The sequence below is a fragment of the Hypanus sabinus genome, chromosome 17, assembly GCF_030144855.1.
Source record: "Hypanus sabinus isolate sHypSab1 chromosome 17, sHypSab1.hap1, whole genome shotgun sequence".
Taxonomy (NCBI): Eukaryota; Metazoa; Chordata; class Chondrichthyes; order Myliobatiformes; family Dasyatidae; genus Hypanus; species Hypanus sabinus.
In genome coordinates, this window is record NC_082722.1 from 78,634,459 (window position 1) to 78,653,087 (window position 18,629).

At 41.8% G+C, this 18,629-nt stretch overlaps 1 protein-coding gene across 2 annotated transcripts in view; it reads right to left on the reverse strand.

Annotated features, from left to right (window-relative positions):
• dync1li2 (dynein, cytoplasmic 1, light intermediate chain 2) overlaps nucleotides 1-18,629 on the reverse strand; it is a 147,806-nt gene that overhangs the window by 63,813 nt on the left and 65,364 nt on the right. For both annotated transcript variants that reach the window (XM_059993299.1, XM_059993298.1), the window contains 3 exons: nucleotides 16,660-16,826; nucleotides 4,628-4,721; nucleotides 2,566-2,701 (listed from right to left, as the gene is read on the reverse strand). In XM_059993299.1, coding sequence (XP_059849282.1) covers nucleotides 2,566-2,701; nucleotides 4,628-4,721; nucleotides 16,660-16,826 — 397 coding nt within the window. The remainder of the gene's footprint in view (nucleotides 1-2,565; nucleotides 2,702-4,627; nucleotides 4,722-16,659; nucleotides 16,827-18,629) is intronic.

Consider the following 18,629-nt stretch of genomic DNA (forward strand, 5'->3'; position numbering starts at 1 on the left):
CAGATGCAGGGCAGCACATCAGCTGTCACACCATTCTGGCTTGGAAATATATCCATTCTTTCATTATTGGAACTTTTCACCAACATTACTATGGGAACACCGCCAACACAGAGGGATTTCTTTCCACCACAGTTAGGGATGGACAGAAATTTGTTGGTTTACTGGTAACACCCAGATTCCAAAAGGGAAAGTACAGCATGGAAACAGGACACGTCTGCAAGTTTTAGGACCTGTGGACTCTATTCGATATGGCCTAGAAGACTAGAGCACCTTCAGGATTCAGGGATTTCGTGGTTCTGGAAATGGGCAGTCTCTAGGTCATTGCCACTGCAGAAAACTGGTGTGTCATAGAAAACGAGCTGGCTGTTGGCTGTGTGCCCAGAGACCAGAGTTCTTTGGACACTGAGCTCCATAAATCAGCAAGTTGTTTTGTTATGTCTCCCCTCTCGCTGTGAAATGGGGACACCCCTTTTCCCTTATTAGGGAGAGAGGGAGCCTGCGGTATGTCGAATACCGGGTGAACGAGTAGTCTTTGGAGCAGTGTGTCTGTGTCTTTGCTGTACGCTTGACTGCTTGGTGTGTGGGGGGGGGGGGGGGGCCGTTGCTTTTCTACTGGTTGGGGAGAGGGGTCATTGCTTTGCTGCTGATTATGCATGGGAGGGGGAGCTTTGGGGTTCTAACATTTAACTGTCATTCATTCTTTGGGGTACTCTGTTGTTGTGGATGTTTGCGAAGAATGCATATTGTATACATTTCCCTGACATTAACATGTACCTAGTGAAACCTATAGAAGGGGCTTGCCGTGTCCAATCTGGGGCAGCTTAGTCACCTTTGTTCCCCACTGGGGACACTCAGCACTCACACCTGTGGCTCCAAGTAGCTATTTGCATAGGAAAGCAGCCACACCCCGGTACACTGCTTCAGCAGGTGAGAGTAGCCGGAGGGCCTCATATCTCAGTGAGACAGGGACATGTCTGTTCTATCATGTGTAGTCAGCTCCAGCAGACTGGGGGGTGAGGGCAATGAGAACTACATGACAAGGCACAGAAGTAGTCATGATCTACAACCAAGGAACACCCCAGTTGTGATGACTACCTACATCACTAGATCTGGACTTCTGAGGTCAAGAGAGTGGAATGTCCCAGTGCAATGCCTTTTCCATTTTAAAAATTCTCCTGCACAGGTTTCCTGTCATTATTGGATATGGTGGACAACCACCAAATACTTAAAGCTTTTTCCCCGGGTTGAAGTGGCTAGCGTGAGAGGGCAGTTTTAAGATGCTTGGAAGTAGGTACAGAGGAGATGTCAGGGGTAAGTTGTTTTTTTACGCAGTGAGTGGTGAGTGTGAGGAATGGGCTGCCAGCGACGGTGGTGGAGGCGGATATGATAGGGTCTTTTAAGAGACTCCTGGATAGGTACATGGAGCTTAGAAAAAGAGGGCTATGTGTAATCCTAGGTAATTTTTAAGGTAAGGACATGTTCAGCACAGCTTTGTGGGCCAAAGGGCCTGTATTGTGCGGTAGGTTTTTTATGCTTCTATATACTAATTGTTTGGAATCAAATGATCTTGCCAAGTGTATCAGGGCTGGGTGTGTCTGTACCCACACCACTCCCCCTCTGCCACCTGTCCCACATCCCTCCCACGGTGCTCCATCTTCGCCACTACCAAGATCCTTAACACCTGTCAGTTTTACAAACTCACTCTCCACTCCATTTTCAAATACAATACTGTGCCAAACAAAGTCTTAAGCATCCTAGTTATATATATGTGCCTAAGACTTTTGCAATCTACTGCATTATTTTATTTATTTCAAGATACAACACAGCCCAGGCCCTTGCAACTTGAACAAGCCGCGCTGCCCATTTAACAGGACAACCTATAACTACCTGTAGGTCTTTGGACTGTGGGAAGAAACCAGAACACCCAGAGGAACTCCATGTGGTTTACAGGGAGAACTTACCAACTCCTTACAGGCATCACCCAAATTAAACTCTGAACTCCTGATCATCCCAAGCTGTAATAGTATTGTGCTGACCGCTATGCTACCATGGTAATAAACCTGATTCTGAGACACCTCACCATGCACTCTGTGAGCAATACCAGGCAAGATCAGCACACAAAAGGTGCTCTAAAGATGTAATAACTAATTTAACAACGTGGTCATCCATGAGTTAAGCCAGGACACTCCTTTTATATAAAAGTGTTTGAAAATACAGAGTTGCAGCACTCTGTTATAAAATCACAATAGTGATTATCATCATTAAGTTAGTTATTACATCTTTAAGGCACCTTTTTTGTGCTGATCATCGCTGGTATTGCTCACAGAGTGTATGGCGAAGTGTCTCAAGAGTCAGGTTTATTGTCACTGACATGTTGTGAAGTTTTTGTTGTGGCAGCGGTACTGTACAGGGTAACAAGTTATGAAAATAAATAAATTGTGGAAAGGACAAATAATGAGTAAGTTTATTGACTCAAGGATATAGCATACTGAGCTGAGTCAGGTTGGGTGTACAGATGGCAAGTGGCACAGTGACTTGTACAAACGACATACGACGTGTACTTACATAAAGACTGCATCCTTTTCTACCACTAAGGCAGGTGTAGTAAACTGGAAATCATACATTTTGTGGACAAGATATTTATACAAGAGATCAACGTTCTTTTCTTCTTTTATTGACGTATAAATCAAGGCCGCTCCGTCTGAAACACTAATTAAGGAAATAATCTGAGAGGAAAATGTATTTAATCCGAGTGTGACAGTGAGGAGAAAAAGTAGTGCAATGAAAGTTCATCTTTAGCATTAACAGCACTCACCTTCACTCTATTTTTATTTTAATTAGAGATACTGCACAGTACCAGGCCCTTTCAGCCCAACGAGCCCACACAACCTGATTACACCCATGTGTCCTATAAACCGGTATGTCTTTGGAATCTACAAGGAAACTGGAGCATGGGGAGAAAACCCACATGGTCATGAGGGAAAACGTATAAACTCTTTACAGACAGCAGCAGGAATTGAACTTACTTTGCCGGCACTGTAATATTGTTACACTAACCCCTAAAAAGATAATGATATAAAGCAGCTCAACAAACATTCACCTTAAATTTGTAGTGATGAATTACTTCCCATTCTTCAAGGTATCAGGGAAAAAATCCGATGACTCAGATTAGTTATCCCTTGCTCAAAACTAGTTCACAAAGATAATTTTGAACTTTAGTCAGCACAGTTGTCACTTAACTCAAAACAGCCTCATCTTTCAAACCAATATCTGCTGCATTTTGTGCCCTTCCACCTTAAACTAATTTGTAATTCTCATGGGTTGTGCTACTTGTTCCCTTGGCAGTGGCCATCAGATACCTCTCGCCAAGTGGTTATTGATCATGTGTGAAATGACCACTGGGATATCACGAAGACTGATCCCATCAGGAAAGGCCATACCAATCAGGGGTTGTGAAAAGGGCAAAACTGCAGGTGTTTTATTTCATTTTCTGTGTGTCCTTTGGAATGCAATGCAGAGAAACATCACACAAGAACAAGAGTGTAGGGGAATAAACCCTTGTCTGGGTTAGGAAGCTCTTGGATATTCATTTGAACAGAATCTACAGCACAAATGCTGGGAGATGGGATTAGACTGGGTAAAGCCAGCCTAAGTAATTAATTTGTTTTTTATTGCATTAACAACCTTATATTCATACAGCACCTTTCACCATATTTGCCACTTCCCCTATCCAATTAGAGGCAATTATAAAATTTTTGTTATCCACACTATCTGCAGATCCATGTACATGGGAGGTCAGCCATGCATTGCAAGGAATGTTGATGAACACTGCGTGTTCTTCCAGAGGTTCCTGGGGTGACTAGTAAACTCTGCTTAGTCGTGAGACATTCTGCATCACTACTAGCAAGTAGTGAAATATTGATATAATAATCAATAGTCAATGTGGAGTTGGAGTCAGAAATCTGGGCCAGATGATCTATTCTCCAAGATACTGTGATTGTTTTTTTCACAACTATGTAAACTACATCCTCCTTGAATGTTATTACATGTATGTGACTTCCCATGTTCTGTCATCACTAATGTTTTAGTAGGATCAGCAACATCAGTGGCTGTGGTTGCTTGTTGCTTCTGTGGTAACCATGAGCTACGGCTGTAGTGGGTGCTGAAAATAGTTCCCGCTTCCCTGTAACTTACCCAAACTGACATTGAAGCTTTTATATCCACACTATGCCTCCACCATTAGATTTCTGAAAGGTCTACACTACCTCAGCATTTTGCTCTCAATTTGCATTTTTTAAAATATTTCTCATTGTAACTGATAGTAATCTTCAATATATTGTATTGTATTGCTGCCGCAAAACAACAAATTTCACAAAATATGTCAATGTTAATAAATTTAACTCTGTAGCCATGGTGACATTCTCTACATTTTCAGTTACCACAGAGAACCTGACCCTGCATTGAGAACTAAATGTGTATCTTTGCAAACAATGACAGCAGCCAATTTGTGTACAAAGACTGCACCTCTTGATGTCTCCACACTCTCTATCCACAACTAGTGGGGCCCCTGTAGTAGGGACAACAGTGGATTCATCACAGCAACACTCATTAATAATGGCAAGGATACACTCTAAGCAGAATCTACGAATATGTGACTGAATGAAATCCAAGTGCTCGTCCCTGTAATCATGCTCCTTCTCTAATATGCTGACGGCGTCGCACTGTAGGAGAGAAAACAGACAGGTGAGCACAGCAAATCTGTAGGAAGCACAACAGTGATGTGCTGCAGGAGACATTTAAACATTTTTGATCACTGTTTACCTTTCTGCAGAAATCTATTTAGTATGTACATGGAGCACTTTCTAACTACAATGCCTGCAATTCCAAGAGATGAAAAGTCTTCTGCACAGGTCATTGTAGTTAGCAGTGGTTTCTTCTCCATCTGTGATATATTAAAACTGACAGCATTTATTTTTGTCTATGGTTGGACATGTGAATCCATTTAGAGTCAGAGTCATTGAGAGATACAGGCCACTGGGTTCACTGAGTCTATATCAACCACAATCACCTTATTTTCAATTCTTCCCACATTCTTTGCTCAGGCTGAGACACCAATGAACACCCTGTCACCAAGTTCTCATCAGTAAGGCAGACAGCTGTTTACCTGCGCTGCTCACCAAATGCATTCTGAATTACATTTTATTAATTTATTTATGATCATACTTTAGCTTATGTGCTGTGTGTGATATGTGCTTTGTGGATCCTGTTTTTGTATTTGCACAGTTTGTTGTCTTTTGCGCTCTGGTTGTTTGTCCGTCCTGTTGGGTAGGGTCTTTCATTGATTCTATTGTGTTTCTTTGTACTTTCTGTGAATGCCCGCATGAAAGTGAATCTGAGGATTGTATATGGGACAGAAGTACTTGGATTATAAATTTACTTTGAACGCTGAACATACACTACTACACAGGAAGTTGGGCAAATTGACAAGCTTCCTTCTTTACTTGGTCAGTGAACCAGTTGGACTTTGTAAACAATCTCAAATTCATGACCATTTTTACCACTGCTAACTATATTTTTAATATAAAAACTCAGTCTCTAGATGTTCTCACATGTTATGCTGCATCACATATCACAAGGCACCCAAACAGTGAAAGTGATGGTGTTGCAAAAACAATGTAGTGCAAAGTGGCTGAGAAGCTCTATTCACACAAACACAACGCCAGCTCTGCTTCTAAAGAAAACCACTGAAAATCGTAAATAAAAACCAGTCAGACCGTACAGAGGAAAATACTGTCCCACTCCCATCAGGGAGGAGGCTACGTAGCAGCCACAGGACCACCACCAGTTTCAAAAACATAAATTTCCCCAAGGCTGATCAACACCTCCACCCACTAACCCACCCCTCCACACCCCCCACCACCACTACTTTATCATTCCCTGTCAGTCACCTTATGTACAGACACTCCTGTGTCTAGTGTCACTTTATGGACGTACAATTGACGTACACAAGCTACCCTGTATAGTTATTGTGGGTTTTTTTTAAACTATCATTGTGTGTTGCTGCATCAAATCTGGAGTAACAATTATTTCATTCTCCTTTGCATCTGTGTACTGGAAATGACATTAAACCACCTTGAATCTTGAACGATCTTGAAGGTAAAGCATTGCAGACATTGGAAATCTGAAATAAAAGCTAGAGATGCTGGAAGCAGACTGTCTGTGCATTTGATAAATATTTCAGGACGATGATGTTTTATTAGCCGGAACAACAGTAAGTGCTGTACAATGAGGTTAAGCAACAGCACCACAGCTCAGATAAAAATTAACATCTATCCCTCACCAGGAAATCTGTTTGCTCTCAACTTTCTGTTCCAACTTAACACTGAAATCTCCAGGTATTTTGTGGTAGAAATGTGTTGCTGGGAAGGGGGGGCACTAGAAAGAGGTGGAAGTGAGGATTATAGAAGTGCAGTTGGAGGAGGCTTGTGTGGAAATTCAAACTGATTATGTAATTTAGATCTTTTCATTAACATAAGAGATTCTGCAGATGTTGGAAATCCAGAGCACCACACGCAAAATGCTGGAGGAACTCAGCAGGTCAGGCAGCACCAATGGAGGGGAATAAACAGTTGATGTTTTGGGTTGATATCAGTACTGGAAAGGAAGGGGACAGGAGCTGGAATATGGTGGTGGTGGGGGGGGGGGGGGAGGAGTACAAGTTAGATCAGTGAGGGCCAAGGTGGGTGGGGGTCAGGAGTGATGTGAGAAGCTGGGAAGTGACAGGTCGAAGTGGTAAAGGGCTGAAGGAGGAATCTGTTAGGAGAGGAGAATGCACCATAGGAGAAGGGAAGGAGTGGCACCAGGGGAGGTGAGGAGAAGGGAAGTGATTAGAGGGGAGCCAGAATAGAGAATGGAAAGAGAGAAGTGGGAGAGAGGAGAAATTGCTGAAAATCAGGTTAAATCAGAAACAGGCCATCTCGGTCCTTCCAGTCCGTGCCAAATGCTTACTCTCACCTAGTCCCACCTACCTGCACTCAGCCCATAACCCTCCATTCCTTTCCTGTCCATATACCTATCCAATTTTTTTTTTAAAGGGAAAAAAAAACAGCCCAAACTAGTTATTTCCATCTGGCAAGAACACTGTTACCGTAGAGAGGGTATAGGAGATACACAAGGACTAGAAAAATTTCCTCTATCTCCTCTCAGATTCCTTCTTCCACCAATCACCTCCCAGCTTCTCACATTATAAGATGATGAGAGGCATTGATCGTGTGGATAGTCAGAGGCTTTTTTCCAGGGTTAACACGAGAGGGCACAGTTTTAAAGTGCTTGGAAGTAGGTTCAAAGGAGATGTCAGGGCTAAGTTTTTTTTTTAAAAGCAAAGAGTGGTGAATGTGTGGAATGGGCTGCTGGCAACAATGGTGAAGGCGGAAATGATAGATAGGTACATGGAGCTCAGAAAAACAGAGGGCTATGGGTAACCCCAGATAATTCCTAAGGATATGTTCGGCACAGCTAAGTGGGCCTAAGAGCCTGTATTGTGCTGTAGGTTTTCTATGTTTCTATGTAATCCCTCTCCCCCATCCATTTGGCTTCACCTATCAACTTCTAGCTTGTCCTCCTTTCCCTCCCCACATCTTCTTATTCTTATCCATCTTCTTATTCTTATCCATCTTCCTTTCCAGTGCTATTTAAGGGCTTCAGTCCAAAATATTGACTGTTTATTCATTTCCATGGAGGCCTGACTTGCTGCATTCCTCCTGCATTTTGTGTGTGTTGCTCAAGAAAACTGGTACGTCAGCCACTTTCAATTCAGTCAGAAAAAGAGGAATTGGAGAATACAGAGGAAATGCTACTGGTATCCAAATAAATTAACAGTTCTTTTAAATCAATGGGAAAACTTTCCAGAATCATCTTGATCTGCAAATGGCAAAAAAAGTTGGAAAATACATTCTATACATTCAAAGTAATCGGAGATGAACTGACGAACAGTAGATCAGAAGTACTAATCTCTGGTGAACTGATCTCAATGTCCAGACAACTAAGCCCCAGTCTTGTTCACATTTCTCATCTACTGACTTCTCCTGAAGTACTGTGCCCTGAAAGTTTAAAGTTATTCTTGGAGCTGTTGACTTGGCATACAGAGCTGTGACAACATAAGGTGTGGAACATGACAGTACAGTGACTACATTATAGCCATGTCCAGGGAATAGACAAGGGACTCAGAGACACTATGTCAAATCCAATCACAGCAGCTGGGGATTTTAAATGTAGTGAAGCAAGAAGACCTGGAATTAGTGATGGTGATAGTGAAATAACTGTTTGATCACACAAAAAAAAACAACTTGGTATATCTGCTACTCGCAAATGAAGCAGAAAGGAAGGCAGGGGAAAAAAAGCACAAGCAGGGAAGTCATAAGGCACAGGAACAGAATTAGGCTATTCAGCCCATCAAATCTGCTCCGCCATTCCATCAAGGCCAATCCCAGATCCCACCAAACCCCATACAACTGCCTTCTCACCATATCCTTTGATTCCCTGACCAATCAGGAAACGATCAACTTCCACCCTAAATATAGCCACAGACTTTGCCTCCACCGCAGTCTGTGACAGAGCATTCCACAGATTCACTACTCTCTGGCTTAAAAAAAATCCCCCATACCTCTGTTCTAAAAGATTGCCCATCAATTTTGAGGCTGTGCCCTCTCGTGCTGGATACGCCCACCAAAGGTAACATCCTCTCCACATCCACCTTATCTAGTCTTTTCAACATTTGCTAGGTTTCAATGACACATTCTTCTAAATTCCAGTGAGTACAGGCCCAAAACTGCCAAACGCTCCCCCAGAAGACCTGGAGAATAGCATACAAACTCCTTACAGGCAGTGGTGGGAATTGAACCCAGGTCGCCAGTACTGTAAAGTGTAGTAACACTATGCTACCACGAGGATATGCCCTTATGCCCAAACTACTTACCAGTAAATTTAAATTGAGGGGCAAAAGAAATTTACCACTTGCCCTGTCACTGAGAAATGGTTGACAACATCAGAACTAATAGCTACCCTCAAGCAATCAGCTCATTCCAGCCCTCTGATCTTGAGGTTCAATAATAGTTACTTCCCTTCAACCAGCTGGTTCTTGAACCAATGGCAATACCTTAATCACTTTAGCTTGTTAAAGTCTAACAATATAGACTTTATGACAACAATATGACAGCAATATCGACTTTAACACAAACAAGCAAAGATCCACAGATGCTGGAAATCCGAGCAACACACACAAAATGCTGGAGGAACTCAGCAGGCCAGGCAGCAACTATGGTTAAAAAAAAAAGAAGTTGACATTGTGGGCTGCAACTCTTTATTTTTTTAAAATAGGTGTCTGTGAGTAAACAAGTTTATCATTTGCACCTGTGCACCCATGTACTTGTGCATATAACAATAAATTCAACTTTGAATATTTGAACCAAATAAAAAACCACAGTCTGCTGCTCTAGCACCGATGTGTCTTAATTATTATCTGAACCCTTGCTGTGCACTACAAGCACTTTGAATTATGGTGTGTGCTTTGTAGGAACACTGTTGTCCAGAGGAATGTTGTTTCATTGGCTGCAGGTACGTACAGTCAGATGACAATAAACCTGAACTTGAATTTTACAAAAAGATCAGCCACGTGGTGGAACAGACTCAATGGGCCAAATGGCCCAATTCTACTCCTGTCTTACGGTCTTTAATACACAAATACAAAGTAGCTCAGATAGTTCTTCATCAATAAATTAGCTGGAGACATTTTCAGCTATGACAAAACAGGCCAGAGTAAATAGTCCCTGACAACTAAACCGGATACAATTAAATGCAAGGCCTTTAAAAAGGTACTCCCCACTTTATTTCAGACTTTGCATTAGTGATGAGAATCTAGTAAACAGAAACTACACAGATATTTAGACTGAAAGCGATAAGAAATGGGAACAGGGCAACTGCTGGACTGAAATGGTCTGGATCCAGGGAGAAACACCAACTGAATCACTGAGCTGAATCATCTCCCAAGTGGTTCTGAATGCATTTTATGTACTACACCCTATTGCAGTATCTGATCTTCGCCAGGAGGTGTCGCTTCGGGACTAAATGACAGCACACAATGCAAGGGTGTGTCTGACTGGAGCTTACGTCCTTCCACCCGAATATCGGCAGAGCAAAACATAATACTCGCGGAAATCAGTCATGATGAAGGGTCTTGGCCTGATATATTAAATGATCATTCCCCTCCTGACCTGTTGAGTTCCTCCAACATTTTGTGTTTTGTTCCAGATATCCAGCATTTGCGGAATCTCGCGTTTATAATGGCAGCAGAGTCTGGTTTCCAGTCATTGTCACTCGGTCAAGATTTCACTCAGTCAAACCCACGAGGAGGCTTGTGTGCATCAGCCACTCTAAATAAAGAAGGGTGCACACAAGCAACTTCCATACCGCGATACAAAACCTGAACCAGCCCTGAAGGGGACAGACCAGAACAGTTCCGCTGTCATAATCCAGTAACTCAAATATTGACAGCATTAATGGCCGGAGTGAGGCACGTAGCCAGAGATGACTGGCTCACAATATGGTGGGCACAATATCTATCCTTCACTGGCAGAGGCTGGAATTTGAATACAGTAGGGTGGAGCAAAAATGGATTTCAATTAATGTGAAAATTTTTGTTAGGAATTGGTTTTTAAGATCTTTCTTTAAAAATTTTATTTCAAATTTAATTAATCTTTCCTGCCTATTACACAGAAAATATTGAAAAAGTTAATTTGAAAACCTGGTCTGAAGTTGCGATCTCTGCACTTCAGGACTGCTTTGATAATATGAACTGGAGAAGATCAGGGAGGCTGCCATCTATGGCAACTACATTAACAATGAGAAATCTGTGGCTCCAGCCACATAGAGAAGAATACTGACCACCACTGAGAGTGCCCTGACAAGTTGCATCTCCATCTTGAACATCAGACCTGAAGTCCTGACAAAGGATTGTGAGAACAGCTGAGAGGATCAGAGGGGTCTCCCTACCTTCTGTCAGGGGCATTTATCAGGAGCGCTGCATAATCAGAGCTCTTGGTATTACTAAGGATCCCACCCACCATCCAGTATCCTCTTTGACTTTCTACCATCAGGCAGAAGACCACGATACACAAAAACAAGAACAGTCAGGATGAGAAACAATTTCTTCCCTCAGGCCATTAGGCTTCTAAACTCCCTGCCATATCACATTCGAAGTGTCACAGGTTAATCGGTTCTGTACCTTACAATATTTAATATTAATGCACCTTAGTTTGCTATTTATGTGTGATTCTTCTGTAGATTTTATCCTCACCTTCATGAATTATCATGTGTTTTGTGTTTGCATACCACTATGCTTTACATCCTGGGTTGGAGAAACGTCTCATTTCTATATACATTATGTGGTTATATCTGTTATATACATGTATGGTGCCAACAAAAAGTTTTCGCCACCCCTTAGAAGGTCTTATGTTTCATTGTTTTACAACATATTGGATTTAATCTGGCTTTTTTTTTACGCTGATCAACAGAAAAAGACCCTTGTGTCAAAGTGAAAACAGATCTCTATAAAGTGATCTAAATTAATTACAAATAGCCACAAACTCTGAATTGGACTCTTACTTGGCCATTCCAGGCCATTCTTGTGCGGCTTTGGCTTTATGCTTGGGGTCGCGGTCTTGCTGGAAAACAAATCTTCTCCCAAATCGCAGTTCCCTTGCAGATTTTCTTCCAGGATTTCCCTGTATTTTACTGCACTCATTTTACCCTCTACCTTCATAAGCCTTCCAAGGCCTGCTGCAGTGACATATCCCCACAGCATAATGCAGCCACCACCATGCTTCACGGTAAGGGGGGGGGGGGGTGTTTTTGATGATGTGCTTTGTTTGGCGTTTTGTGTCTGATAGCCAAAAACTTCAATTTTGGTTTCCTTAACCATAGAACCTTCTTCTAGCTGACAGCAGAGTCTCTCATATGCCTTCTGCCTTCGAGTCAAGATTTTATGTGAGTGTTTCTTTTCCCCCACAGTGGCTTTCTCTTTGCCACTCTCCCATAAAGCTGCAACTGGTGAAGCACCCGGGCAATAGTTGTTGTATGCAGTCTCTCCCACTGAAGCTCGTAACTTCTCCAAAGTTGTCATAGGTCTCGGTGGCCTCCTTCTTGCACACTCAGTTTTTGAGGACAGCTTACTCTAGAATATTTACAGCTATGCTATATTCTTTCTTTTTCTTGACCATTGACGTAACTGTACTCCAAGGGATATTCAGTGACTTGGAAATTTTCTGGTATCCATCTTCTGACTTGTGCTTTTCAATAACCTTTTCATGGAGTTGCTTAGAGGGTTCTTTTGTCTTCCTGGTGTAGCTTATGGCAAGATACTGACTCACTAGCAGTTGGACCTTCCAGATACAGGAGTATTTTTACTGCAATCAATTGAAACACCTTGACTGTACACAGTGGTCTCCTTTTAACTAATTATGTGACTTCTAAAACTAATTGGCTGTATCAGAGTTGATTTAGTGTGTGTATTAAGGGGGAGGGAGTGAACACTCACATAATCAATTATTTTGTGTTTTACATTTATAATTTAGATCACTTTGTAAAGATCTGTTTTCACTTTGACACAAGAGAGTTTTTTCTTGTTGATCGGTGTCAAAAAGCCAAATTAAATCCACTGTGGTTTAACGTTGTAAAAGAAGAAAACATGAAAACTCCCAAGCAGGATGAATACTTGTTGTAGGCACTGTATATAGTTAAATGACAATAAACTTGACTTGAGAACTTGATTGGTTGCCATCATCATGGAAGCCAACCACAGCATGAGTAAATCCATCCCAATTGGAAAACTAACATTTTACACGGAAATGTTTGCAGCTTCTTTGGCATCCGACAAATGAACTGTTGGACAATCTGGATTAGGACAAAATCCCAAGCACGATCAATCTGCAGGCCATGCCAACTAGGGACGGGCCATGTCATTTATTTTTGCGACAAAACATTTTCCTGCTATTGTAACAATATGTGCTGTTGGTAACATGTTTTGCACCTCAGCCCCAGAGGAATGCTGTTTTGTTTTGCTGCATTCATGTATGGTTAAATGATAATTAAACTTGAACTTGATGAAGAATGCAGACAGATGCAGTGTGTAAAGAGAAAATATCAGGTGAAAGGAATGGAGAGATCTGATGGTTAACCTATTGGGCAGGGTTGCTCAGGCATAGCATAAATTTTCACACACAATTGTGGACCAAATGGCATTTTTGTTCATTAAACATGGAGAGTGTGCTGGAAGCACACAACAGTTCAGACACATCAATGAAAGGGAAGCAAAGTTAACATGTATAGTCAAAGCTTTCTTTCTGAACATCACAAACAAGAGAAAACGTGCAGATGCTGGAAACCCAAGCAACACTCACAAATTGCTGGCACTGTACAACACAAAGTACTGTCGACGTTTCAAACCAACACCCTTCAACAGGTCCTGATGGAATGTCGAATGTACTCTTTTCCATTGATGCTGCCTGGCCTGCCCAGTTCCTCCAGCATTTTTCATGTTGCTCATCTGAACATCAGCTCTTCCCCTCCTCTGCATGACCAACTGAGTATTTCCAATATATTTTTTTTTACTTCTTTTCAGATTTCCAACATCCTCACCACCAATAAAAATACATTTTGCGTTTTATTTGGTAAACCAGAGATCAAGTAACCACAGAATAAGCAGGGACTTTCTTGAACTGATGAGTCAGCCTCCAAATCACCAGCTTACTCAATCACACGATAAAGGGAACATTAGCAACACCCAAACCTTGCCTTCCACAAATGCCAGAAGGTAATTAACCTCTCAATTAGGGATAGAGGTGGGGTGCAAGAGACTGAAGAAAATCATAAACAAAGGAAATACACACAAATTGCCTGGGCCTGATAATCCACACTGCAGAGAACTAAAGCACAGCAAAGATTTTGAAGTCATCTTCCAAAATCTTTTAGACTCTCAAGCAGTTCCTAAAGATTGCATGCAGTGTGGCAAATGTAACTCTACTAATTTGAGGAGGAGGACGGGGAAAACGCAGGAAGTTACAGACCAGCAAGCCTAGCCGTCGCTAATTGCTATGCTACTGTGTGACACTATTGCAGCTCGGGGCGTTGAGTTCAGAGTTCAATACTGGGTTCTCTGTAAGGAGCTTGTACATTGTCCCTGTGGAATGTGTGAGCTTTCTCTGAGTGCTCCAGTTTCCTCCCAAAGTCCAAAGACAAACTTAATTGGTCACTGTAAATTGTCCCCTGATTAGGTTAGGATTAAATTGGGGTTGTTGAGGGTTGCAGGGAGGCATAGTTCGAGGGCCCAGAAACTCCATGCTGTATCGATAAATAAATGTTAGTAACGTGGAAAAAGTTAGAATCGATAATAAAAGATAAAATAACAAAACAACTTGGAGAACATTAATTATCAAGACTGATCACAGTCAGTATGGGCTTGTGAAAGGGAAAATTTGAGGATGTAATGAATGGAATAGGCAAGGGAGAACCAATGGATGTACAGTATTCAGATTACGCTTTTAGATAAAAGTCCCATGTGAGATTAATGTACAAAATTAAAGCATATGGCATTGGGATTGAGAAAAGACAGTAGACAGAAAACAACAGGAGTCGAAGTATCTTTCTCCCCCAGGGTGACTAGTAGGTTCTTTTGGGAGCCAGCTACTAAATTAGTTCTCTTATCCAAACCAGTTACATAACATTTCCAAATGTGCAGAAAACCGAGATTTGCTTAAGAGATTTAAGAAAGTGAGGTGAATGGCCAGATGTTTTAATCTGGAGAAATGAGGTCTTTCTCTTTGGCTTTAAAAGCCATTACCCGAACAGAACAAAGCACAGACAGAACAACACAAGCACAGCCTCTTCAGCCACAATACTGGTGCTGACCATAAACAAACAGCATTTGGCTCTATGTAGTCAATATCAGTCATTCTCTGCTTGCACTCATGCCTGCCGAAATTCAAGATTGTTTAATGTCATTTCCAGCTCACAAGCATAAAGGACAATGAAATAATTGTTACTCCAGATCCGATACAGCACAAAGAAGAGGAGAAAAGAGAAAAAAAATTGCATAAGATAAATAATAAAAAAATTGCAATAAATTTAAATACCAAGATAGCTTATATACATAGATCAATTGTATGTCCATAAAGATGACTGACAAGAAATGATAAAGTAGTGGTGGTTGGGGGTGTGGAGGGATGGGTTAGTGGATGAAGGTGTTGATCAGCCTTACTGCTTAGGGAAGGAAAGTAACCGTTTTTTTGAGTCTGGTGGTCGTGACGTGGATGCTACACAGCTTCCTCCCTGATGAAAGTGGGAGGAACTGTCCTTGAGCAGGGCGGTTGGGATCCTTCATGAAGTTACTGGTCCTTTCCGACACCTTTCTGCATACATGTCCTTGATGGCTGGTGTCAGTGATGCATCAGGCAGTTCTGACTACCTATTATGGTAAGTTGTTGGGGAAAGGGATGTGCCCTCATCATCAAAAGTATGCACCCAAATGTAGTGAGCGACCATGGTGGAAGATGGCACATCAGTCTGTGCTGTAAAAAGACTGGAGTATAGATACAAGCTGTCTCACTGCAGTTGTACAGGGCCTTGATGACACTCCATCTGGAGTTGTCTGTGCAGTATTGGTGGCATTATCTACGGGAAGATATTCTTGATATGGACGAGTGCAACCAAGGTTTACTAGACCAATGTCTAGGATTGATATGAGATGGGGTCAGCTTGTTCACCGATGTCAGCGGGGGTTTTCATAGCAACACTTAATTTTAAAAATCCAGATCAAAAGAAAATAATTTATCCAAACTTGTGGAATTCTCTACCACAGAGGAGATGGAGGTCAAGTAAGAATATTCTCAAAAGCAGGTTTTTTAAGTTGCTAAAACGGTCAAGATTATTTATTTTCACTCTTCAGCACACAAGTATCTTGGAGAATGAAATGAATGCTACTCTGGATACCACGCAGCATGAAAAAACAATATGCATAAAGGGATCAATGGAAATGAGAGGGGAAAACTAGGCCTACAAACTGACAGGAAAATTAAAGGCCTCATCCTGCTCCCATTTTCTATACTTCCATTATTGTAATAAAAAATACTCTGCACTTCAGGCAAAGTCATGTCAAACCAACTAAATAAGTAATCAAATGACCAACTAATCTCTTCTGCCTACACAGTGTCCATATCCTTCCAGTTTCTGCACATTTGTGTGCCTATCTAAATGTCTCTTAAAGTCTCTAATATTTCTGCCTCTACCACTATCCCAGACAGTGTATTCCAGGCATCCACCACTCTGTAAAAATACCTGCCCCTCACATCTTTAAGTTACCCCCTCTCACCTTAAATGCCAGATATTTCAACCCTTGGAAAAAGATAATCTATCTCTGCCTCAATCTTAGAAACCTCTATCAGCCAGTGCCATTCCAGAGAAAACAAACCAAGTTCGTCCAAACTCTTGTTGTAGCACATGCCCTCTAATCCAAGTAGCATTCTGGTAAATCTGTTCTATGCTGTCTCTAAAGCCTTGATATCCTTCCTATAACCTTTTGTTAAGTTGGGAGTCTCTGGAGAAGAAACCTACCTTTGTGCAGACAACCAGTACCGGAATGCCCAGGTTGTGTGTAAGTACGTTTTCTCCCAACGGCAAGACTACCTCCTCATCTTCCTGACCAGGCACAGCTGCTCTCCTCTGCGGAGATCCGTGGGATCCTTCCTCAGGCTCCACATACTCCTGAAATTCTTTCACCACTGGAAGCAGAGAACAGAGAAAGAACATAAAATAATGCAAAGGAAATGACTTCCAGATGAGATTCACACTTAAAATTCTGAAGTGGGATTCATTCCATTCAACTTTAATCAACAGAAAGTTCAAGTTTAATTGCCATTCGGCCATACATGAATACAGCCAAAAGAAACAGGGTTCCTCTGCGGCCAAGATACAAAATACAGTACCAATAGTCATACAACACACAAGGCACATATAGCAGATATTGAATTGAATTTCAATTTGTTGTCATTTAGAAACTACAACTGCAATACAGTTAAAAAATGAAACGTTCCTCCAGAATGATATCACAAAAGCACACAACAAAACAGACTACACCAGAAAATCCACATAATGTTTGGCAATCCCCAAATCCAGAGTCCAGAGAGGCTGCTGCATATTAATATCACGCTACCATCTTAGCACGTTCCCCGGAAAGGAGCTCCAAGTCCACCAGACAAAACAAGACTACCCAGACACACCAAGTCAGGAGACGAACTCTACCACCCAACAAACCAAAAACTAAAGGTACAAGACCTACACAAAACCACAAAGTTACATATAGTCATAGTTAACATATAGTTACAACAGTGCAAACAATACCATAATTGATTAAAAAAAAGACCATGGACGCAGTAAAAATAGTCCAAAGATTTTAAAAGACTATAAGTTCGAAAGAAACCACCACACAGTTTCCACAAGTCCTCAGGGTCCCGATAGACTCATCATCCCACGCAGGCAGCAGAAGGAAAATATATAATACAGAAGTGAACATACAGTCACACAAAAATATATACAGTACAGTAACACAGCCCAACTCCCTAAGTGACATTGATGGAGCATGAATGCTGTTGGCAAGAACAAGTCCTTAGCAGTCTACAGACCAACACAGGCATGTAATCCACCTTGTCTCCCACCAAGTGAAAACTGGAGTGCAGCACCGCCAGGACGGGCCTGTCCCCAGTCCAGCAGGGATGCCGCGCCACACCACTTCTAGTGACTCCCCTCCTGGTGCCTGCAACAGGTGACACCATGGCATGAGGCCTAGTCCTAGTGCCAGCACAGATTGAAGATCATGGGAATAAATTTTCTTCTTCAGCCTGGAATGATACCCCAGGGATCACTTCCTGGCCTCAATTGTTTATGACTTACATTAACAACCTGAAGGAGAGAGTGAACAAAATGGAAGGTTTCCAAGCTTGTCGGTGATATGAAAATAGGAAGGCTGTGCTCTGATGAGGAAACTGATTCTGCCATGGGTTATAAATAGAGTGGGTGAAACCTTGGCAAATGAAGTTTAATGAGGGGAAGTGAACAATACTCCAAAGTTTCAAAACAAATTTATTATAAAAGTACATGTCACCATATACATAGAAATCTACAGCACATTACAGGCCCTTCGGCCCACAATGTTGTGCCAACCATGTAACCTATTCTAGAAACTGCCTAGAATTTCCTTACCGCATAGCCCTCTATTTTTCTAAGTTCCATGTACCTATCTAAGAATATCTTAGAAGACCCAATTGTATCTGCCTCTACCACCATCACGGGCACCCAATACACTGTGTGAAAAACTTACCTGACAACCCTCTTGTACCTACGTCCAAGCACTTTAAAACTATGCCCTCTCGTGTAAGCCATTTCAGCCCTGGGAAAAAGCCTCTGGCTGTCCACACGACTAATGCCTCTCATCATCTTAAATACATCTATCAAGTCACCTCTCATCCTCCATTGCTGCAAGGAGAAAAGGCCAAATTCATTCAACCTATTTTCATAGGGCTTGCTCT